Below are 25,246 nucleotides of genomic sequence, written 5' to 3'. Positions count from 1 at the left end.
CTTAGCACTGTAATTTCAGGAAGGAATATCTTATAATTAAATAAATAAAGTTCACTGTTATATCAAATGTTCTTGTCTGTTTCGAGAAACCACTGAAACTATCATCTGATTTTTGTTTTTTGCCATCTGAATTTTCATTATTTTCATTTATTATAAAAGGTAATAGATTTTCTTTTAAATTATATGTTTCACATTTCTAATCAAGCACCATGGTTCAAGCTCTACCTGAGGACTCAGGCACGTAAGGAGACATAGTGGTATTATCGCTGGACTAGTATTCCAGAGAGCCAGGGTAATGCTCTGGGGACCCGGGTTTAAATCCCACCACAGCTGGTGGTGAAAGTTGGAATTAATAGTCGAAGAATGACCGTGAAACCATTTTCGATTGTTGTAAAAACCCATCAGGTTCACTAATGTTCTTATCTTGTCTGGCCTTAATGTGACTACAGACCCACATCATCGTGGTTGACTCTTAAATGCCCTCTGAAAAGGCCTGGCAAGCCACTCAGTTGAAGGGCAGTTTGGGATGGGCAATGTGGACACATCCATGAACAAATAGAAAGAAAAACTTTTCACTGCATAATGCAGTGATCTGTTCTTTGGATGAGATAATCGATCAATGCCTATTTGGATCTTTGCGTGAAAAGAAATCTCATCCTTAAGCAAGAACACTGAAAGCCAATTGACTGTTCTTGTGATCACTGTGTGCAAAATGGCTGCTGAATTTGCTTCGAGAGGTGTCACTACATTTGAAAGCAATTTGCTGTATGTGAAGCACTGAGATGATAAGGTGCTGTTTAAGTGCAAATCATTCATTATTTTAAATTGTGTATTTATCTTTGACTTTGGTTCTGTACTAAGAGCACTGTTTTTGACTATTTATAATGACTATCCCTTTCCACATTTTGTGAATGAGACTGTTGGCATGGCAATTTTCTGCAATATCATCTGGGGACAGTTTTAAGCTTGGCTTGATTGTTAGCTCTCTCAACTGGGTCATGAGGTTGTGGCTATAAATTCCACTCTGGGCAGGTGAAGAAGAGAATTGAGGTACAAATTAGCCACGATCTAACTGAAAGACAGAAATGGCTCGATTGAAATAAATCACCTATCCTAGCCTTAAACAGAAATTGGACCAAAGAGGGAACAAAGAAAATTAATTTTACCTACCCCCAAGACTAGTGCTACATACAATTCCTGAGCTATGCTGCTTAAAATTGATGCTCGTAAAAACAATGTATAGAAGAAACATTTCCCTGTATTTTGTGTCCTATACAAATGTTTGACAATGCAATTCCACATAGCATGGTATGTGCTTTTCTGTTTTTAAAATTAGTGTTAATTTTGTATAATTCAAACGATGTAAGAAATGGGCCTGCTGCTGGTTTTAAGTGTGCACACTGGATGATTCCAGGGTGCCTAACCTATTTGGTAAGTGATATCCTCCCAGTGCCAATGAGCATGTACACACTACGTACCATTTTTACCTTTCAGTGCTATTTTTAGTATGAAAAGAGGGTGTTGAACAATATTAATTTCTAGGTCCTCGCATGAAGTACGGCCACTAAATTGAAATCAAAAGATATCTAAATTTAGAGCTGAACTGTACTTCAGTCTTAATGGGACAAATTTGATGGAAGAGGGAAAATAAATCTGTTGTATTCGGTCTTTAAAATACGTTTATGAAGAAATAAAGTGCTTCAAAAATAATAAAATATAATTGTTTATGACTGAGGTTTGTAATGGATTTTAATTTTCTGCCATCATTGAGGCACTTGTATATTTTTCCCGCCTTCAGGTGTCTCTCCAACATGGCCCCTGACTGAGAAGAAGGGTGTGGGTGAGCACACATCTCTTCTCTGTTTCCGCCTATGCACAATTGTTCCAGCCACAACCAGGCACTCTGGAGCACCTTGGCAAGACATACCTGTTTCCCATTATTCTAAAGTCAAGTTCTTCTCCAATGTGAGATGTGCTTAAGAATTTAATAATAATAATCTTTATTACTGTCATAAGTAGGCTTACATTAATCCCCTAGTCGCCATGCTACGGCACCTGTTCGGGTATACTGAGGGAGAATTCAGAATGTCCAATTCACCTAACAGCACGTTTTTTGGGACTTGTGGGAGGAAACCGGAGCACTCGGAGGAAACCCACCCAGACACGGCGAGAACGTGCGGATTCCTCACGGACAGTGACCCAAGCCGGAATCGGACCTGGGTCGCTGGCGTTGTGAGCAACAGTGCTAACTACTGTGCTACCATGCCGTCCCTTAATCTCAGCTATTGCTGGGAATCCTGTCAAAGGGAATTGTGAGTAGGAATTGTTTTTATTTGTTCATGGATGTGGGTGTCGCTGGCTGTGCCAGCATTCATTGCCCATCTCTGAGGGCATTTAAGAGTCAACGACATTGCTGTGGGTCTGGCGTCACATGTAGGCCAGACCAGGTAAGGACGACAGATTTCCTTCCCTAAAGGACATTGGTGAACCAGATGGGTTTTAATGACAATCGACAATGGTTCCATGGTCATCATTAGACTTTTAATTCCAGGTGGTATCCTTTATTTCACACAATATAGCATGTTGAAGCATCTTTATTTCCCATGCAAAAAAAATCTGAAAACCCATTTTTTCTTTCACCTTTTTAATCATTTTTATTTCTTAATGATGCTTAAATTGGCTCCTGAATCATCCACCTCATTCCCAGTTTGATCCCTAGCAGCAACCAAACACAATACTGGTTGAATCGATTCACCTTTTTATTTATCCCTGGGATAAAACAATGACGGTTTGATGTGCAGCCGATAACAATTCATAATATCGTGTACAATATCATCAAAAAACAGTTTTGAAATTACACATGAACATTATTAACTCTTCAATCTAGCATTGGGTCCAATTTTAGCTCTGCAAGTGAATTGGTTTTGAGTAAACTAAAATCTCAGCTACAGTATCATAATCTTCCAATAACAATTTGCATTTATGTTGAATCATAGAAACATACAACACAGAAGGCAATCACTTGGTTCATTGTGCCTTTGATAGCTTTTGAAAGCACAATAATACTTGGTCCCATATTCTGCTTTTTGCCCATAAACCAGTAAATTGCTCATTAAAATTATTTCCCTTTAAAATTGTTTATGGAATCCTGCTTCCATCACATTTTTAAAGTAAAGCATTTCAGATCCCAACAACTGAGTGAAAGCATTTCTCCTCATCTCCCTTCTGCAACTTTTCCAATGATTTGACCTATAGTTAGTTCCTGATCCACTAGGCAGAAGGACTAGCTTTTCTCCATATGTAGTGCACCAAAACCTCACATTATCTAGAAAGGTTCTAGTAGGTCACTTTTTAAGCTTCACTGTTCCGAGGAGAACAATGCCTAACCTTTCCAGCCTCCACTTGAAACTGAAGTCCCTCATCCCTGTAAACCCTGGCCCTCTGTACCCTTTCCAATATCTTGATATCTTTCTTGAAGTGTGGTGTCCAGAATTGCCCACAATACTGTAGCTGAGGCCTTTATGTATTTGCTTTTTATGTTCTTTTAACAATTTATAAACTCAAGTAACCCATTTTCTTTTTTAACTACCTTATCAACTTTAACTACAGAGTCTTTAATATAGTCATGCATCCCAAAGCAGTTCACAGCAGTGTTATCAAATAAAAGTTGACACAGAACCTCAAAAGAAAATATTGGGATAGCTTGGTCAAATAAATATGTTTTTAATACATCAAATTGCTGTATTTTTATGGTAGATATGAATTAAACTTGTTACATAAATTTAAACCTTGACCGCTCCCATCTAAGTACTTTTTTAACAACTTGTTAATTGTTGCTAAATAATCTCACTGACCTCAAAAATTAATTATTGCAAGTGTAGTGTCTGGTACCGTCAGAGTTTAATTGTTGGAAATTTAATAGATGTCAAACCTGATTTATGTTTCAAAAAATTTCCTTACAGTCTCTTTTCCTCTTGTAATCCAAACTGTTCCTCCCGTCCTCCCAGTCGTTTCATGTACTTGATATGGTATTGAAATCACCCATTCAAATTTACACTTCCCAGCATCTCAGAATCTTCTGGTCCCACCAAAGGTGCGCCATTGAAAAGCACGCCACAGAGGGGCTGGAAAATCCGGGCCATATTTCCTTTGCCTATTACCCAGGTCTCAGATGTCCATTTTCCCCTCACTGCAACAACACGTGACACCCAAATAAGTAACAAAGTTAAATATGCGAGGGCAAGTCTAACTAATGGCGAATGCTGTTAGACACCCCCTTACAACAAAATGAGCCCAATTTTCCCTTCTTTTGGCTTTTTGGCACTTTCAGGTGCTAAATAAATGTGAGTTCAGGTGTCATCGACTCCAATTTGCATTAATTATTGGGACTTTCATAAGAATCTACCATTAATTCCAGTGGTGCTAAACTGGGGAATTGGTGGGAAAGCAATGGGAAATGGAGTTGCTTCATTTTAAAAGCTCCCCTAATCTTTTTCTTGCCATGCTGAGAGTGTTGATGCAATTCCTGGTCTGAAATTCTCAACAGTTACTTTTAGAGGTGCTATACCAAAGTATTCCAGCACTGAGTTTCTATGTGAAATGATTCATTTAAATCAGCTCAGTTTTGTTTGTGGCCTCTTAAAAGTTCAAGAACCTGATTCCAGTTTGTTGAGACTTGCACTGAATTGAATTTTTGTGAGTACAAAGATTTGGCACACAATTCTGAAGATGTTTGTTGAATACATCCAGTTGTGTTGTGCAGTTCTGCACTGATCAGCTTGACTGCCTATATGGCATCTATGAAATGGACAATTTTCACAGGGCAAGACATGCAAAATTCTTTTAAAATGAGGTAGACAAGGTTTCAATACTGTAGAATCAAAGTGCTGCTGAATTGTTTTAATGAGTTGCATTTTCAAAATCAGTGCAGTTGTTTTGCCAGTTAGGATTCCATAATTTCTTTAATTTTCAAAAGGATGTTGATACTGATTTTTTTTTCACGTTTTGTTTTCAGTTTTCTTGACGGATTCTTGCCTTGATGACTTTGTTCTGATGCACTGCATTTTTATGCCACACAGCCAGCTTTTCCCAGCTCTAATGGCTCAATATCCTTTTCTTGTGTTTCTTAAAAATGGATCCTAATTCTCCAGGTATTCTTCCCATGGATTATAACACTAATTGTTCAAAATAAAGTACTTGGTACTGGATTTTTAAAAATATATATTGATGACAGTCATAGTTATTACTGAGATGCTTGATTGAGACATTAAATTTTGAAAAAAGAATAAGAATTACAGGTGAGTGCTGTGCACAAAATATCTGTATGAGCCTTTGATTCTGACAATTATGTACAAGCTCTCAACATAATTGCAGCACCAAAAATAGACTTCAGTGCTAGTGTTAACCCATTCCGTACTGGAATTATTTAGCAGCTCAGGTCTCTGGAACCTGTTTTCTGTATTATCTATTTGAAATCAGAAAGCAGCTTTCTTCCTGCTGTTTGGTGACCTGGTTAAATCGGGAAGAATATTTTACAGAAGAAAGTTAAATGCAAATGTCATTTGACACTACAGTTCAAAGTTCTCGCCGACAGTCAAGAACATACAGTTCCTACCAAGCCATCATTGTCATTATCTTTCATTATTAATACTGATTCACTATATAGAACTAGGGTTCTTGTTATGAAACTGATTTTTTTTTTGTCTTCTCGGAAGAAAGATGCATTTATGTTTATAATGTTCAGAATTCAACTGTTATTGCTTTAGCTCTTCTTTAAAAGCTGTTCAATGATGACGGTGGTAAGTCACCAGAGAGGATCTTAGATCCAACATCTGATTGGCCAAATTGATGGCTTTACAAGCATTCCACTTGCATGATGTGAATTTCCTTAATACATGAGCACTTACCACGCGGAAGCTTTGCAAGGCACAGAGCAGGAGAAAATGGAATATGCCCTCAATAACAAGAGACGGGTCATCCGCCTTGTCCTACACTGGGCAAATGTACATGCAGATCTCTTACAGGAGGAAGACGCTACTGTAGCATTTCTTGAAGTGAGTGCTGTAACCTGAGATAAATACAGTCACAAAATTCACAATTATACTATATACAATTTCTGATAAGTGAATAAACTTCAATGCAGCAGTTTATTTATTAGGATTTTCGCATTAACAACTCTCGTCATTTTATTTCCAGTATTTCGATAGTTGGACCAATATTAAACTACAACCTAAGTATGCTTCTTATCTCCATTTCAGTCCAGTATACTGTATTGACTGAAGATATCATATGAGTAAATTTCAACTTCTGCCATGTAAAACCAGAGCTGTGAATTGGACACCTATTATAGATGCTGCCCAATTTTCCTTGTCTTTGACTTTGAAACAGACGGAATATTTAGATTTATTACCGATTGCCATTTCTTCCTTTACTCCTCACTCAACATTTTGAACAAAATTACATCTGCAGTGCACATTAATAAAAATAAATAAGTCTGCATGAATACCATATAGCTTTCAGAAAAAAGGGAACAGGACACTTCAGACTTTCTAATGTTGCATATTCTCGTAGGAACAGATTGGTCAATTTTTACAATGTTAGTTTTGTGTAAAGCACCATGATGGAAGAATGGGTCTATATGATGTACGAAGGAAAATAATCCAGAGGTTTCACACAGGAAAAGAGGAACAATCAAAGGGAAAAGCACCTTTGGTTATTGTTGTCTTTGTCCTACTGGCTAATTTCAGAATGACATACAGAGTAGCAGTTCTCACACAGAATGGTTTGAGTCACAGATGCAATGCAAGGCAGTCAATATAGTCTTCAGTGCTATAGCTGACATACTGCTGTTGGTTCAATAATTTTTCTGGATCTTTATTCTGCAAACCCCAGGACAGGAATTTCCTCTGGAGTTAGCAAACAGTTTTTCGGTGCAGGGTGGAAATTTTCATGAGAGAGCTTCCTTAATTGAGGTCTAATTAAGGATTAAGAATCAAAGAGGTGGGTGGGCTCTCAAAGCTGATGGGGCCAATCAGAGATCTTTCAGCTTAAAAGGAACAACAAAAAGCTGCAATAGAAGGTGTAAAGGAAAGGGGTCTTCAAAATGAATGCACTCTCCAAATTTTTTGAACTTGATTTTTTTTTTAATGGATCTTGCAGCCAGGCCACCACTGTGGGGAGATGTGGGTGGTTGAGCGATGAGCCCCTTTAAGGGTAGCCTGCAGCTGCTCCTATAAGTAGGAAGGGCTTCTGGACTTGCCTGGAGCACTGGCTGCTTGGTTTGCCAAAGCAAGGCCACCTTGAAATAGCGAAACAGGCTCCTGCCACTTGTTGGGACCTGGAGGATAACCTGAAAATCCCAAGCAACCTCTTTTAATTAGTTCTCAAGTGCCTTTTAACTTAGTGTTAGCTACTAGCCATGTGTAGGGAGGTAGCCATGCTGCTTCCTCCATTCCAGCTTTGCTAGATTGGCCTGGAGCCAGGAAGGAGCCAAGGAACTAATAGGACTATTCCTTTGTGAGCCTCTCCACTTTCCAATCATATCCCCAGCGGAGGCTGAAAATTGAGCACCGGTCGTAGTATAGCATCTATTATGAATAGCTCTTGCATGCTATCATACAACAGCTATTATAATAGATCTCATGCTACAACAGAACTTCATGGTTTCAAGCAGTTAACAAAAGATGCCTCTACTTCAATCACTACAGCTAATAGTTCCCTCCGTCTTCGTTTTGTACTCGAGAGCAATAATTCGTTCAGCTGATGTTTATGGAAACTAATTATACTTAGCTCATCTTTAAACTAAATGATTGAAAACCTTTGCTTTAAGTTGCCTTTGAGATGTCGGCCTGAATTTTTGTAAAGCTGGAGAGGATCTTTGCCTTAGCCAAATGGCACCAGAGACTTAGATTCCAGGAGCCCTGCCCCCAGTCCTGGCACCCACCATTTTTGCCAGGGCAGTTGGCACTGAGGATGCTTGTGGTTTGTGCATCTGTGGTTCCAACAAATTCAACTTTCACTAGTGTGATGCATAAAACACGCCTTGTGGTCTTTACGCTTTGCAGGCGAAAGTCTAAAGCTGCCAGTTATTTGGAGAGATAAGGTATCCTTTTTATGGGTCCAGGGACACCTTTGAGAGAGGTAGTGTTATGTTTGGAATTGTTGAAAGTAAGCATGAATGTGTGAAAAAAATGGATAAGTTCATTGGAGTTGTCAATACATTTAAATCTCCTGGCTTTTGTTTATAAACTGCAGGCTGCTTTTTAATTTAATCAGTGTCTGCTTTTCCACTGTATGACTGTCTCTGTCTGTCTGGCTATCATGCAAAGCTATCATGCGGCGTGCTGCATGACTGATTTCGCAACCTATCATTATCAAGCCATGTTTGGGGGCAGGACTTTTGGAATCCAGTCTCCTACTCATGCCTTCTAGTTCACACTTTGACAGTTCCAAGTGGTTATAAAGTTTTGGTTGCTATGAATAAAAAAAAGGTTTTGTAAGAGATTAAGTAGTTGTAGGAATTTAAATATAGTGGATGGGTTTGTAATTATTGAGAGGTTGTTTTAATAGAGTTAAGTCACTATAGAGACTTAGAACTATATTTTATTTAATGTTAGCATGGGTCCAGAGGTCTACTCATAGTGGATGTTGAGTGAGTTGGCTTGGAGGGTATAAGGGCAAATAGTGATTGGTGAGGGCATTGTTTGGAAGAGTTGGCTTTGGAGCTATGAAGGGCCAATGGTGGGTAGAGGGACATAGCTGAGCATGGAGGATGTGAAGAGTCATGGAGGAGAGGGATAGAGGCATGAGAAGGTATAGGATTGCATGGATGGGGAATGTGTGGGCGAAGGCATTTGTTTTGGTTTTGATGCTTTATCCAAAGCTGGGATAGCCCAGCCCTGACCTGGTTCCAGGGGCAGCAGGTCCAATTCCTGTCCCTGGAATGAAATTAGAACATCTGGGGCACTTTCTCCTGAGGTGGGTTTGTAGAACCAGGAAAGTTCCCAACTCTCTCAATTTGGGAGCAGAGATTCAGGACATAATTGCAAAAGGGTGCAGTCAAAGTTCTTTATGAAAGGAATCATAGAATCCCTACAGTGCAGAAGGAGGCCATTTGACCCATCGGGTGTGCACCAGCCCTTGGAAAGAGCACCCCACCTAAGCCCACACCTCCACCCTATCCCCGTAACCCCATCTGGAAAGCCCAGAAAACCTCTATAGACATGGATTATTTTTTTAAACAATCTTTCAGCTACTTTCTTGTCTTTATTTATTAGACAACTTTAATATTCCCTAAAAGCTGGCATCAACAGAGGCACAAAGATGGCCGTAGCTAGCATCCTGACTTTACACACAACATGGGGTTAAATTTTCTATAAATATCTTTATTTCAGAGTTTTAAATTCATTCTTTTCTTTCTCCCTTTTCCCCCCTCTATCTACAAACTTGGAATTTTGTAATTGTAGAAGGGTATGTGAAGCCTATAATGCAATAATGGATTAGCCATTTAGTACATTCAAGATAAACTATTAGTAAACTATAATATGTTGAGACTGCAATGTTTGTTTCATTTGCAATTCCTTTACAGGTTGATCTCAGATGTTGTGCATGTGTCTCTTTTTTATTGAGGAGAAGGGAGGGTAAAAATAGAGGGACCTGCTTTGTAAAGAATCTGGTCAGTAATCGCCTTTTTTTTAAAAAAGCAACCTGAAGGAATGAAAATGCTGTTTAAGGAAAACTAACCAGTTTAACACTAGATGGTGCATGTGTGTCAGCTGTGGAATAAACCTTACTGCAGTTACAATCTGTAATTTTGACTCCCTTTTAAAAGCAAAAGTGCAGATAAATAATTACCCCATTGAATCACATTGCAGACTCCATATTTGTACAAGTCAGTAATATATCATAGAATCATAGAATTTACAGCACAGAAGGAGGCCATTCGGCCCATCGAGTCTACATCTACCAGTTTGGAGCGCATTCCAATATATGTTCTGTGTGGATATGTAATAATGTTCTGGCATTTGTCAGCAAGTAGTGTTGTGACAGACAGCAAAAAATGGAAGATGTCAGCACGGGTTTTATGAGAGTAGTCTCCTGTGATTTGGTGAACAGTGATTTATTTTCCCTTTTGTAAACAAGGGTACATAATAGCTTGGACATAAATAAAATTGAAGACATTATTTTACATATTTTCACCTTGTCAATATTTAAATGTGATCCCTAATTCTCACTTCACAATGGTACAGCGCATTTCGATAGAATATATCCATCATTTTTGCATGATGCTCTAATTTTGAGGATGAAAAAAAATAGTGAAAGGAACATTTTTTTGCATTAAAATCCAATCTAATTTCACCTGCTTGAAATGAAAGCAAACCAATAGTTAAAATGAAGCATTAATATTTTGTGGTGTTTTCTCCAGGATCAGGGGTGTGGACGTGGGAGGGTTGCCATTCCGGGTAGCAACAACTCATTTTAGGTATTCGGGGATGCAGGGGGCGCAAGACTGGACGTGACTTTGTAAGCTTAATTTCACAAGCATGGTGGGGAGGGTGAGGGAGGACTTGGTGGGATGGGATAGTTTCCCCCTGTCGCTGACAGGCTGGGTCTAGGCAGTAAAATTGAACATTCTACCAAGATTCTTGATTCTATTCAAGTGCCTTCCAGCCTTTTTGCCAAAGTCATTCTTTCAAGGGGTTGTCAAGCTGGTTTCGTTGTTTGAGTGAGCAGGGAAAAGTGGCAGTTGAGGGGTTTTGCCCTTCCGAACATTGTACATAATTACTGGGTGGTGAATGCGAAGAAGGTGCAGGGCTGGAATAGTGAGACGGAGGCATTTAGGGTTCGGATGGAGGCAGGTTCTTATAAAAGTTAGGGGTTATGGGCGTTGGCAACGGCACTGTTATCGTTCGCCGCAGGGAAGTACTCTGGTAATCCTCTGGTAGTAGCCACGCTGAACAAGATGAGGGCAGGTTTGAGAGTGATGCCGCTAAGAGGGAATCATGGGTTTGAGACGGGGAGCATGGATGCGAGGTTCTGGGAATGGGAGAAGAAAGGGGTGAAAGAGATGAAGGATCTGTTTTTGGAGGGGCAGTTCGCAAACTTGGAGGAGTTGGGGGTGAATTATGGGCTCCAGCATGAGGAGGACTTCAGGTATATGCAGGTGCGGAACTTCACAAGAAATTTCCAGTGGCACTGTCCTCCTCATTGGAGGAGGTGCTGTCAGTGTGGGGCTGGAGAGTGGGGTCGTTTTGGCGATCTACGGTAGGATTATGGAGGAGGACAAGGGTCTATGGAAGGTATTAATGCCAAGTGGGAGGAAGAGCTGAGGATGGTGTTGGAGGAAAGATTATGGTGTGAAGTGCTGCAGAGGGTCAATGCCTTGACTTTGTGCGCGAGGCCGGGGTTGATTCAATTAAAAGTGGTGTACAGGACACACTTGATGAAGGTGAGGATGAGCTGTCTGTTTGAAGGTGTGGATGATAGCTGCAGGTGTTGTGGGAGGGACCCAGTCAATCATTACCACCTGTCTGGTTCTGCCCGAAGTTAGACATTTTGGGGGTTGTTTTTCAGCGCCCGATCAGAGGCTTTGCACATGGATTTGGAGGCGGGTCCCCTGGGGGCCATATTCAGGGTGTCAGAACTGCCGGAGCTGCAGACTAGTGTGGGGACAGATGATTTACCCTTCGCCTCGTTGATCTCTCGCAGGCAGGTCCTGTTGGGGTGGAGGTCAGCTTCTCCCCCCAGTGCCTCGGCGTGACTGGGGAATCTATGGAGTTCTTGTATTTGGAGAAGGTGAAATTTGCTCTGAGAGGGGTGAATGTGGGGTTCCACCGGAGAAGGGGTTTGTTGATCTTGCATCTGTGGATCTGGTTGCCGTCAAGGGGTAGAGGGGCAGCAGTTTTTTGGGGGGCGGGGTGTTGGCATTGGGGTATGTGTGTTGTTAAAATGTTGAAAATTTGAAAAAAATATTTTAAAAACATTTTTGAGAAGACGCATAGTAATAATTTCAAGCTGAATATTTGCTATTTAGAAGAACATGCAGCCACTTCCCATAAACTATTTAAAAGTTGCCACACTATATCAATAAGAATTTTGAATGTAATTCAATATGCTGGGAAGAATGGACTAATTAATATGAATGGGCAACATGGTTAGAGGCTATTGCATTTAGATACATAATAATGCCATCAAATTGTGGAACAATTACATTTCAATAACCCAAATCCTAACCATGGAATCAGATCTATTTTCTCATAGGTACACTTTACTCTATAATTATATCATAGTAATTCTCTGATTTTGTAGGAGTTCTATGTGTCCGTGTCAGATGACTCACGAATAATTCATGGCCTGAAGGAACAACTCCCAGAATTGGAGAAATTGGTAAAACAGAAGTAAGCATCTTTTTTTATAATCATTTATAATTAGCAATGTTTGAGTTTTTATATGCTTTCAATAATTCAAACTGTTGTACTTTAATTTTGTTAAAAAACTCAAATTTACAGCCTTTTCTATCAGAGTTTTGACAGATATATTAAGGCCCGGGATTTTCTGGCCCCTTGTGGTGGGACCTGCTGTAGGAGATTCGGCAGCACAGCCAAAAGTCCATTGACTTTCGGCAGAACTGGATGATCACGGTGCAGCTGGAGCTGGAAAACCCTGCCCTAAGGTTTCACCCATCGGGCAGGACATATAGAAGTCTGAGAACACGCACGAACAGATTCAAAAACAGCTTCTTCCTCGCTGTTACCAGACACCTAAATGACCCTCTTATGGACTGACCTCATTAACACTACACCCTGTATGCTTCATCCGATGCCGGTGCTTATGTAGTTACATTGTATACCTTGTGTTGCCCTATTATGTATTTTCTTTTATTCCCTTTTCTTTCCATGTACTTAATGATCTGCTTGAGCTGCACGCAGAAAAATATTTTTCACTGTACCTCGGTACACGTGACCATAAACAAATCCAAGCCAAAAGCAATTGTGGTGGGGGGGGGGGGGGGGGGGGGGGGGGGAGGGAAACTCATTTACTTCAAAGTTAAAATTGCCAGGCCTGTGTTTTTCTACTAGATTTTCTAATCCAACCACCTCATCCATTCTCTTTTCTACACATGAGGTGGAATTTTGCTCTGAAATGGGAATGAATGGCACCAGCTAGATTTTCTATGGGTTTTTACATCACAAGTTCTTGTCAGCTGAACAATGCGGTGAGCTTTAACAAAGAATTGGAATGAAGAATCATTCATGAGCAGTATAGAGTCAATTGGAATAATATGAAATCGGGTATAGAAAGCAACTTGGAAACGGGAATAGACCATTTAGTCCCAAAGCCTCTGCCACTATTCAATAAGATTGCAGCTGCTTTGTTGACTAAATCCAACAAACATCAATCGGTCTCTGTTATTTTACAATTGATCTGGCATCATTTGCCAACTTCCAAACTTTTACCATCCTTTTGCATGAAAAGATGTTCCTGATTTTACTCCTGAAAGATTTGTCTATGATTTTTTTATTTAACCCGCGTGAATATCGGGTAGATCAAAGAAGCTATAATTTCCTGTTAATATTTTGAAAACTTTGACCACATTTCCTTCTAAATTGCAGGGAATGCAACCTTAGTTTGTTTAATCTCTCCCTGTAGGTTAGCCGTTGGAACCTAGATATCATTCTCCTTAAATCTATGCTGCGCTCCCTCCAAGTCTATCCTTCCTACTGTTATGGGTCAGGGTTTAGAGAACCCCGAAGTGTATCATGGAGTTCACCTGGCCCACAACTTTTAATAAATTGTGGTATGGGGAGCACACGGCCCACTCTACGGATGTGGTACAGCAGAAAAAGGACAAGTATTTTTTTTAAAACAAAACAATATTTATTTTATGAACTTGTGGGCCTCATGGTAGCATGGTGGTTAGAACATAGAACATAGAACGAACATAGAACGATACAGCACAGAACAGGCCATTCGGCCCTCAATGTTGTGCCGAGCCATGATCACCCTACTCAAACCCACGTATCCACCCTATACCCGTAACCCAACAACCCCCCCCTTAACCTTACTTTTATTAGGACACTACGGGCAATTTAGCATGGCCAATCCACCTAACCCGCACATCTTTGGACTGTGGGAGGAAACCGGAGCACCCGGAGGAAACCCACGCACACAGGGGGAGGACGTGCAGACTCCACACAGACAGTGACCCAGCCGGGAATCGAACCTGGGACCCTGGAGCATGGTGGTTAGCATAAATGCTTCACAGCTCCAGGGTCCCAGGTTCGATTCCCGGCTGGGTCACTGTCTGTGTGGAGTCTGCACGTCCTCCCCCTGTGTGCGTGGGTTTCCTCCGGGTGCTCCGGTTTCCTCCCACAGTCCAAAGATGTGCGGGTTAGGTGGATTGGCCATGCTAAATTGCCCGTAGTGTCCTAATAAAAGTAAGGTTAATGGGGGGGATTGTTGGGTTACGGGTATACGGGTTACGTGGGTTTGAGTAGGGTGATCATTGCTCGGCACAACATCGAGGGCCGAAGGGCCTGTTCTGTGCTGTACTGTTCTATGTTCTATGTTCTATGTTTTATAACTCAAGTTAACCTTTCTAAAACAAACAATGAACATCTTAGCAACCAGTAAATAAAATACACCCCACAAAGAATACAACACTAAGTAACCCTGTAAGCTGTCCTTTTAACATCCAAAAGACTTAACAAACCTTCAAATAGGAGCATATTAGGTTTTACATTCAATACTGAGACCGTTTACAATTCCGGGTTCACCAAATGATCCATAGATAGTCTTTGGATGTCAGAGATCAACATTACATCTTTGTTTAAACTTCAGATGCAGCTCACTGAAAAAACACAGACACCCAAGCTTTTTCTCAAACTGAAACTAAAAAGCAGAAGTAGAGCTCAGCTCCACCCACACTCTGATATCACTGCAGTAACATGAGCAACACAATTTCTTAAAGGTACATTTCTTAAACATCTATTTCTTAAAGGTACTCTCATATGACACTACGATGTGGTGCCTAGAACTGCTCGCAGTACTCTAGGTATGCGTTTTGTATTGCTGAAGCACGGCCTCAATCCCCTTGCATTCTATTCTTCTAAACTTAAACATGAAAAATGAATAGCTTGCATTTATATAGAACCTTTCATGACCACCAGATGTCTTAAAGCACTTTAAACCAATGAAGTGGTTTTTTGTGTCGTCACAGTTGGACACACAGCAGCCAGGTTACATACAGCAAACTATCTCAAACAGCATTATGATAAGATGGTCTATTTTTGTGATGTGGAAAGAGGGATAAATGTTGACTTGGACCCAGATAACTATCCTGCTCTTGCCAAGGGACCTTATAGATCCAGCTGAGAAGGCAGAGGGAGCTTAGCTGAAGTTTTTGTCTTAGCCTTTTTAATTATTTTCTGTACCTGTTTTAACGATCTGTGTACCTGGACCCCCCAAGTCCTCTTTAACCTTCACTGTTTCTAGTATTTCACCATTTAGAAAGCACTCTCTTCTATATTTTTAAGGTCCAACATGGATGGCGCTGTATTTGCCTACATTTGGCTGGCTTTTGTCTATTGAGTGATTTTGATCTATTTGTAGCGCCTTGTAATGTTACACCTCCATGCAGTGACGCCTAGCTTTGTGTCATCAGCAAATTTGGCCATTCTCCGCCCCGCAGGGTCAGAGAATCGACCGGGGCCGCCAAAAATCCCGCCCCCGCCGTGGCAGAAATTCTCCGCCACACGGGAATTGGCGGAGGCGGGAAACACCACCCGCCGATCGGCGAGGCCCCTGCGGTGATTCTCCGGCCCGCGATGGGCCGAAGTCCCGCCGCTGGGAGGCCTCTCCCGCCGCCGAGGTTTGAACCACCACTGGTGGCGGCGGGATCGGCGGCGTGAGCGGGCCCCCGGGTCCTGGGGGGACGCGGTGCGATCGGACCCCGGGGGGGTGCCCCCACGGTGGCCAGGCCCGCAATCGGGGCCCACCGATTGGCGGGCGGGCCAGTGCTGTGGGGGCACTCTTTTTCTTCCATCGCCGCCACAGCCTCCACCATGGCGGAGGCGGGAGAGAATCCCCAGCGCGCATGCGCCGGTAGTGACAGCAGCATGCGCAAACCGGCGAAGGCCTTTCGGCCAGCCCCGGCGGCGGGCATCAAAGGCCGCTGGAGCCGGTTTGGGCGCCAGTCGGTGTCATGCCAACCGCTCCGGCACAGCCCTAGCCCCTCAATGTGAGAGCTTGGCCCCTACCTTTGGGGAGGCCCGATGCCGGAGTGGTTGGCGTCACTCTGCTACGCCGGGACCCCCCCCCCGTCGGGTAGGGGAGAATCCCTCCCTAGTTTTCTATCCCATCATCTAAGTTCTTAATGAATACAATGAATAATCAACAAACGGCAAGTCGAATCCAGCCAATTAGAGTACCTTCCCATTATCCCTACTCTGCCCCAGTCTCCTCAGCTGGTTTCCCAACCAGATCAATAATTTACCTTTAACATGATGGACTTTATCAAATGCCTTCTGGAATTCTAGATAAATAACATACATTGACATTCCTCTGTCTACTACATAAGTAATCTTTTCAAAATCCGATCCATCAGTGCTAATCCTATACAAATCCATGCTTGCTCTCTCTGATCAGCTGAACGTTTTTGAGATGTTCATTATTTAAAGACTATTCCTTACAACAGATGTGAAACTAAGTGGTCTATAATTCCCTAATTTCCCTCAAATGGTGACATGTCATGCACAGCTTTCCAATATAAAGAAGCATGTCCTAGATCAAGAGAATTTAGAAAGATTATTATTAGGATATCCACAATTTTCTCACCTACTTCCTTTAAAACCCTGGAACGGAAACCATTTCTTCATTATAGTACAGAAAAGGAAGAAAGATTGTATTGAGAAATGGCAAGTTAAGAGACAGAAAGACAAAAGTTAAAGAAAGACTTAAGGCAGGATACTCCACCCAGTAATGGTGGAATCGTGAAACGCGATTGGGCAGAGAATCGCACGTGAGCTGAAAATCGTGGTCAGCACAGGGCGCCCAACGAAATGCCACGCTCTGGTGCCTCGTCAGTGGTGTCAATGTATTCTAATCTGCAGTAACCACCGTCGGCATATCGTTAACGGGCCCAACCTGGTATTCTCCGGGGCTCCCGTGATGTTCCGCCAGGAGGAATTACTGATGGTGAGGTTCACTTGTGGTTTTAAAAATCAGGAAACAGGCGCCATGGCTGCTGAGAGAGGAGGGCAGCACCATGGCGCAGTGGTAGCTCTGCTGCCTCACAGCGCCGAGGTCCCAGGTTCGACCCCAGCTCTGGGTCACTGTCTGTGTGGGATTTGCATATTCTCCCCGTGTTTGCGTGGAATTCGCCCCCACAACCCAACGATGTGCTGGTTAGGTGGATTGGCCATGCTAAATTACACCTGAATTGGAAAAAATGAATTGGGTACTTTAATTTTTTTTTTAAATGGCTGCTGAGGGAGAGGGCAGAGGTAGGACATGTTCCCAGAGGCGTGACTGTGGACTGCTGATCCTGCCGCTGGCAGGGTTGGCTGGGGGTCCCTCTCCCTTTCCCTCTCTTGTAATGCGCCGCCTACTCCTGAGGGGGGTGACAGAAAGCGCACAGTGTTAGGCAGTCTGACATGTGCAGCACTGAGGGTTGGCAACTGGTGGCCTTTGTGGTTATGGGGGTTGGTGCCAGGGGCAGGGTGCTGCCTACTCACTCTGGCCGCCCCGAGGAGGTCATGCAGCTTCCTCCTGCACTGCTGTCCCATCCTGGTGGTGGGGCCCATGGTGCTCACGGTCTCTGCCACCTGTGTTCAGGCCCAGTGTGCGGCGGTGGATGGCAACCTGCTTCTCGCCCCGGGGAACAGGATGGCCCGCCTCTCACCATGGTGCCCAGCAAGGTCTCCAGCTCTGCGCCCATGCACCGATGTGGGGAACTGGAGTGCTAATATGCAAGGTCATAAAAGTCCACTGATTCAGTTCTGGCATCATCAATTAGGGCATAATTTAACTAAAAGAGAACAGAATACCATAGCGAGTGCACTTTGTCACGTGTTTCCCGGTGCTCCCACCGCCGATAAACATAGGGCTATAAGTTGCCACTCGTGTTAGATAAGGGGCGTCAGCAGGGAACGTGCGGTTCCTGCCTCCAGCCCCCAACCCATACAAGGTACACTGGGCCCAATTGCCAGGACACAGAAAATGCCAGCTTGGCACTATGACAGTGCCACCCTGGCAGTTCCCTGCCAGCCGGCAGTGCCACCTGGGCACAGTGGCAGTGTCAGGCTGGTAACCAGGGTACCACCCTGCCCAAAGGGTGGCAGGGTGCCCACAGTGCTGTTCTGTCTGGTCCCCGATTCTGAAGACCAGTACTAAACAGTGCTCGCCCAAGGTGTCCAAGGTGAAAGAGATTGATCCCACACCTCTGGTAACTCAGGGATCTGCATATTGCAGTGAGACTAGCTGTCTCGCTTTAATATGCAGATTGGCTAAAAAGTGATCCTGCCCACAATGGGGCAACGTCTTGCAAGATTGCGATGGATCTCGCGAGGTGTTGGGAGCCGGGTAGATTCCGAGAGTGGGATTCTCAGCTTCTATTGGCCACGCTGCACCGCGGCGAGCTGCAGTTTGAGAGAAGCATGGCTGTTTGATCGCGCCTTTTGTCGCTGAAACAGAGAATCCTGTTATCAAATTTTTTATGTAATCTGCAACAATAATTAAAAGCGGAAAATAAATAAGGTGCCACACCCGTTAATTTTCAGTGCCTTTGAGATTGTTTGGCAGTAATTAAGTCTGGGCAATCTTTTGCTCTCTGAGGTAAGTACAGGAGCTCCACACTGTTCAATGTTTTTGAAGAAAATTGCATCTCAGCAACTTCCAGATTTTTTTGCACCTGTGCAGTCATTGGAATTTGTTGATCGATTTGCATGAAAATAACGGGAAGCATTGTTAGTTTCCCCATTATTTTTACAGCAAATACTTGAATGGGAAAGCCAAGAATATACTAGAAACAGTGGTTCCAAGCTGAGCTAAACATCCAAAGGAACATTTTTTACAGACGGAAGCATAGTTTTCTTGACATATGGAGATGTTTATCATTTGAGGTATCCCAGCAGCTGTTGAAAATACTCCTAAATCTAATTGGTGTGCACCATTAGAGTTGCAGATTGAACATTAATTGGGCCTTCAGTAACCATAAGGACAGCATTTTCAACTGAATTAAGACATTGGGTTGGAGCACTTGTATGTCTTGTGTGTATTTCTGATCAGTTTGAAATCATAATTGAGAAGATGGCTTTATTGTGATACATTTCTTGAACAAAAAAGCAGGCTCATTATTAGTTCTGTCTGGGGAAAGAAAATGGAATGCAACTGGAATATTGAATTATTAAATGCAAAAGGAGCTTATTGTATTCATCACACCAATGCAGATGCTTTATTAATATTAGTAATTACAATATACTGTGATTGAAGAGCTGAGATTTGCCTTCCTTGTAAAATATACCACATCAAGAAATAAGACTTTAGTAAGATTCACTTAAATAAGCTGTTTGAGTCTGCAACAAAATAGCAGATCAAGGAATGTCAGACCACCACATTAAGTTCAAATCTGCTAATAATATTGGCAACGGTAACTTCTGAGCTAATACATAACATGAATTTTACTCTAAATTTGTATACCTACTTTATGCACACGTATACCTTTTCATCAATAGCAGTGCATTCCATCAAAAACCTGTTGACCCACATTTCTTGACGCTAAACACTTGCCATTGCCAGCTATGGTTTATGCTACAGTAATTTAACTGTCTTGGTGTTAATACACTCCTCTGATGGGCCAGTAACATTGTTTTGATCTTTACTGTCCTTGGCCACTGATGAAGTTAGCAGCCCCAGGAAAAAGCCATCAATAGTGACTATATAACGAGTGCATTTGTACAAAAATGTGTACACGTTAGTTATTTAAATGTAGATCTGACCTAATGTTATAGAAACCCTCATCTGATACAAATGAAGCAAAACTGCTTCCTGAAGCATTTCTGACAAATTGTCAATAGACAACCTGGAGGTTAACTGATTTGCACAGAATGATTGAAATATATTTGTCTAAACAGTAAGACTGTATTTCTAGCCTCACAGATTTTTCTAGTATATTACAATTTTATGGTAATCAGAGTCATTAAGATCTTCATTGGTATTATGCATCCTCCTTGTGCAGACTTAATGACTTATTAAAGTGCAGCATAGTGATGGAGATTGGACTATTCTGGCTTGAAAATAAGGCTAAAAATTATGTTATGCCCTTATGTCCTGTTGGAGGAGAACGGCGTGAATCCCGACTGGAGTCAGTGAAGATCTTGGTGGGTCTGGTTGCGTCAAAGAAAGCAAAGGTCGGTGCCCTCGTTAGTTGCTGTTTGAGATCCACCCATTCATTTTGGTGACGTTGTGTCCACTCAAACGCAGTGGTCTTTCGTAGGAGATTGCGTAAAGCTGCCATCCGTGCGGACAGGTTTGCTACCGAGGAAGTTGACGAAGCCCAGAAATCGTAGCACCGCCTTCTTGTCTTGTGGTGTCTTCATGGTCCATATTGCAGCGATTTTCGCCTCATCAGGGCTGACACCCTGAAATGATATGGTGTCACCCAAAAAGGTTACAGACTCCTTTGCAAGTGTGCATTTTGCCTGGTTCCTCTGAAACACCTTCTTCAGACGACCGAGGTGTTCTTCTTCAATGGTGGACCATATGGTGATGTCATCCGCATAGACTCAGACACCCTCGATGCCCTCGGTCATTTGCTCCATTATCCTGTGGAAACTCTGACGCAGAGATAATGCCAAAGGGCATGCTATTGAAGCAGAAACGTCCAAATGGCGTGTTGAACGTACAGAGTAATCTGCCCGAGTCATCGAGCTGTATCTGCCAAAACCCCTGCGAGGCGTCGAGTTTGGTGAAGATACGAGCATTCGCCATCTCAGATGTGATCTCTTCACGCTTGGGGATGGGGTAGTGTTCCCGGCGAATGTTCTGGTTTAGGTCCTTCGGGTCTATGCATATGCGAAGATCTCCAGAATGTTTCTTAACACAGATAATGGAGCTAACCCAGTCAGTCGGCTGTGTGACTCGCGATATTACGCCTTGTGACTACAGTGTGTTGAGATCTGCTTTCAACTTCTCCCGCAGTGGAGTTGGAACCCTCCTGGGCGGCTGAATGACGGGTTTCGCATCTGTCTTCGGCATGATTTTGTATTGGCAGGGTAGGGTGCCCATGCCTTTGAATACGTCGGGGTGTTCTTTTAGCATGCTGTGAATTTTAGCTTCCAGGCTTGATGGATCCTGGGTGTGCAAGTAAATGCGTTGCACAAGCCGCAAGTCTGTGCAGGCCTGAGCGCCTAACAGTGATGATTTGTTGTCGTCTACAATCTCGAGTCAGCTGCTTGCGTATCATCTTGTTGTCCACCCGGAGATGGCACGATCCCTTTGAGGCGATCTGATTGCCGTTGTAGTCCTTCAGCCGACATGCAGCGGATATTATTTCATGGTCTCCTGGAATGGAATGGAGATGCTTGCTAGTGAGGAGGTTAGCTGAGGCCCCAGTGTCAAGCTTGAAGACTAATGACTTGCACAGTCGCAGTCCACTCACTGCTGGAATCAATGCTGTTGACCTGGTGAGGCGTGGCAATTGTTGCGTCATGTTCCTCGATTGTCTCGATCGTGTCACAACAAGCGAGTTGTCGCAAGCGGGTTGTCCTCATCCGAGGAATACTCATCATTGGGTTTTTAGTGCTCCGTTGAATCTATGCTTTTTACATTGAAGTTCATGTGTTTCTATCTTGTTGTCTTCACTTGTAGTGCAGCTCAGCACTGTGAGGCAAAGTGATTGGCTTTGCCGCACTTTAAACATTGTTTTCCAGAAGCTGGACATTGCCCTTTTAAGTGGGCGTGTCCGCAGTGGAGACATGTCATGACGCTTTCCCTCCACGCTCGTGCATGCGTAGTAGGCCATCCGTGTCAAATTTTCGGGAGAACTGCGCATGCGTGTGGCCTGCATCCAGGTTCGCGCGCGCGGGATTGCCGTTCGAGGAACGCCTTCTGGAAGCGTGGGCCACCATTTTGACGGGCTCGACCTCGTGGTGAAGGCCTTGGTCCCGGTAAGTAAACTCCTCATATTCTTCTTTACTTTTTTCATAAGTAGAGCATCTTTGCATGGCTGTTTCTAGGGTTAGGTCTTTTTGTTTTAATAAGGATTTTCTAAGTCCCTCATCAGATATACCATTGACGATCTGGTCTCTGATGAAAATTGCTTATTGTCACGAGTAGGCTTCAATTAAGTTACTGTGAAAAGCCCCTAGTTGCCACATTCCGGCACCTGTTCGGGGAGGCTGGTACAGGAATTGAACCGTGCTGTTGGCCTGCCTTTGTCTGCTTTAAAAGCCAGCGATTTAGCCCAGTGTGCTAAACCAGCCCCATGATGAGGGAGTCACGGAGGTTTTCAAAGTTGCAGGATTGAGCTAGTAATTTTAAATCCGTTACAAAACTGCTGAAAGATTCTCCCGGTTTTTGCAAGTGTCTGGTGAACTTGAATCTTTCAAATATCTCTGACTTCAGATTGACAGTGGGTTTCAAATGTTTTGATTATTTCCACCTTGCCCTTATCCTCCCCTGCCAGGTAGGTAAAGGAATTATATATTTCTAATGCCTGCGGCCCAGCCAGGGATAAGAGCAAGGCTATCTTCCTGGCATCAGACACTGAGGTTAGATCCTTAGCTTCTAGATATATTTTGAACTGTTGTATAAAAAGTTTCCAATTGGAATGCATATTACCAGTGGTCTTAGCAGGCGTGGAGGTTGGATTTGGTCCATCGTGCCGATTGGTATCTGAAGAGTCCGAATGCTGCGAGGCCTTCCGTGGTCGAATGTCTGGTTTTAGTCCTCTTCATTTGCTGGTATCTATCTAGCTTGCTGAAATCACTCCTGGTACCATGTGTTATTATCTAAGTCTGAATGAAGACTGTAGACTTGCAGTTAACACATACACTTTATTCAAAGGGTTCGTTCTGCTTCCAGAGCTCAACCAGATGTAATACAGTCAAGAGGTATCACCAGTGAAACTAAGGTAAACTGCCTATGCTGAGCTGTCTCTGTGTGCTGCTGCTCACTAGCCCTGTACTTCTCAAAAAGAGGCGGATCCTGCCTTGGGCTCGACCCTTTATACCTGTCTCTGATGCTGCCCTCTAGTGGTGCTGTGGCTGTGCTGCAATCCCTGGTGTATGTGCAGATGTATATACAGATGTGCAGATCACTGCTCTGATAATCAATACTGGAGGTTTCTGTTTCTTTGTTTGGAGCCTAGTAGTTCTGTACCAATTTGGGTTGAGAGTTGTAACTATATTATTTACACAAATTGAAAAACTGCAAATATTATAGTTATGTTTCAGTAGCTGAGAATCTGCTGTATGCTGCATGTGCGCTGCATGTGCAGACTGACACATTGAAGTTATTTTCTTGACTGTTGGATCCTTTTCCTACTTTTAGTCAGCAGAGAAGACCTGGGAATAGGCGAGCAAGAGATGCATCAAAGTCGCACAGAGACAGAATGCTCAAAAAATGATTTTAATCTTAAAACTCTTGTCATGAGAAGCAGACATCTTTTTGTTATGTTACTATGTTGCACGGCTATGGCACTTTATTTTTGAAATTATGATTTTTCAACTTTCAACTGACTGGAAATTTTACAATTTGAACTGTAGAGCAAACTGCCTAAAAAATATAGCGCCACATTCAAAGGTGGAGGTGAGAAAGAAACCAATCACCCTCCAGTAAATGGGAAGAGGGAGATATTTCCCATAATCCAGACACCCATCGAAACTCGGAACTGTCTCAGCAAGATACATTAAAAATGTAATGTACTGGTTATAAAAAACAATGGCTGCTACAGGCAGACACATCCAAAATCTCTTGGAAATACACAATAGATTAAGCATTTCAAGGCCAGGCTGCCAGCCACCGAGAGAGGTTGCAAGTGACACAGGCAGTATCCAGAAAGTCTTCAGCAGAGGAAACCAGCTGCGGGCTCTCTTGCTTTCATTCGCTCTCTCTCTCTATCTCTCTTCTCTCTCTCTCTTTCCCCCCCCCCCCCCCCCCACCCCCAACATGGAATAAACACGCTGTCAGGTTCGAGGAACCAATTCTACAGCAAACTGAGTTCTCGTAATAATTACAACATTTGCATCTGAACGCATCCAAGAAACCAGCTAACCTAAATTGGCCGCAACATTTAAAATCTGTGCCTCAAGGAAACTCAAAGGGCATTAACAGCTTATTCTTTAACTTTTTTTATTTGACTCTAATACCCTTCTTCCTGATACCTGTATAGATGTGGGCCACAATGACTGCACAGGAGTCAAATGTCCAACGTTGCGTTTTTATTAATTTTCTCGGGTAGTGATTAATTTTTCTCTTCCTTTGACTCAGAAAATTCTTGTTTTATTGAGCTTATTTAGATAGATACATTCTGATTTTGGAAAAGGACTATCCTTGTGAAACAGAAACTTAAACCTTTGTTTTGACTGACAGAAGAGGTTGAATTATGGAGAACTAGTTCATCCCTTCTCACTAGTCGTCATAACTGAGAAAAGATGAGCTCAGTAATCCTGGTCTTCACCATTTCATTGATATATAGTCAAGGTATGACATGTGCACAGTCTTTGTGTAATAGTAATTTGAGCCCAAGGATTTAGTTTGAAGTACTGGATCACTTTCTGTCCAAAATGCTAGAAACATTGGTGAGAGCTGTCAACCTACAACACCTTCAAGTGGGTTTCGGAGCTACCAGTTTATTTAAGGAATGTCATAAGATTTAGGAATCCAGATAACTGCTGATTTATCTGTCTTGGGTAAAGTCAGCAAGGGATTTCTGCAACGGGCTTGAGAGTATTGATAATGCTGCTTCACCATCAATACATGACTAGGGCACCAGATGGCACTGTTCCTTAAAGGAATGATTTCTAACCATAAGATCCTTCAGGCCAGCAGATGGACAAGTTTCCTTTCTGAATTCATGTCTGCTGGGAGCCTGAATAGAGTGTCAGAGAACAAAGCTCTCCGTTTTGATGCTAATTTATTACTTTTTGCAGAAACAACACTGGAATGTTGGAAGAAGTTTTCCTTTGCAGCTGTTCCCCTCATATTGTCCTTGCATCCATATAAAAAGAAACAAGTACCTTTTAATTTT

General features: G+C 42.7%; 1 protein-coding gene across 9 annotated transcripts in view; it reads left to right on the top strand.

Moving 5' to 3' along the window:
* Window positions 1-25,246, top strand: part of rapgef4a (Rap guanine nucleotide exchange factor 4a) — a 514,684-nt gene that overhangs the window by 365,799 nt on the left and 123,639 nt on the right. For all 9 annotated transcript variants that reach the window (XR_005459764.1, XM_038789400.1, XM_038789401.1 and 6 more), the window contains 3 exons: window positions 5,015-5,105; window positions 5,903-6,053; window positions 12,307-12,395. Coding sequence is in view for 8 of the 9 variants with exons in the window: in XM_038789400.1 (XP_038645328.1) it covers window positions 5,015-5,105; window positions 5,903-6,053; window positions 12,307-12,395 (331 nt within the window). In the remaining variant the exon portion in view is untranslated. The remainder of the gene's footprint in view (window positions 1-5,014; window positions 5,106-5,902; window positions 6,054-12,306; window positions 12,396-25,246) is intronic.

Source organism: Scyliorhinus canicula, chromosome 2, assembly GCF_902713615.1.
Source record: "Scyliorhinus canicula chromosome 2, sScyCan1.1, whole genome shotgun sequence".
Classification (NCBI taxonomy): domain Eukaryota; kingdom Metazoa; phylum Chordata; class Chondrichthyes; order Carcharhiniformes; family Scyliorhinidae; genus Scyliorhinus; species Scyliorhinus canicula.
This window is presented reverse-complemented; position numbering and strand designations above follow the sequence as displayed.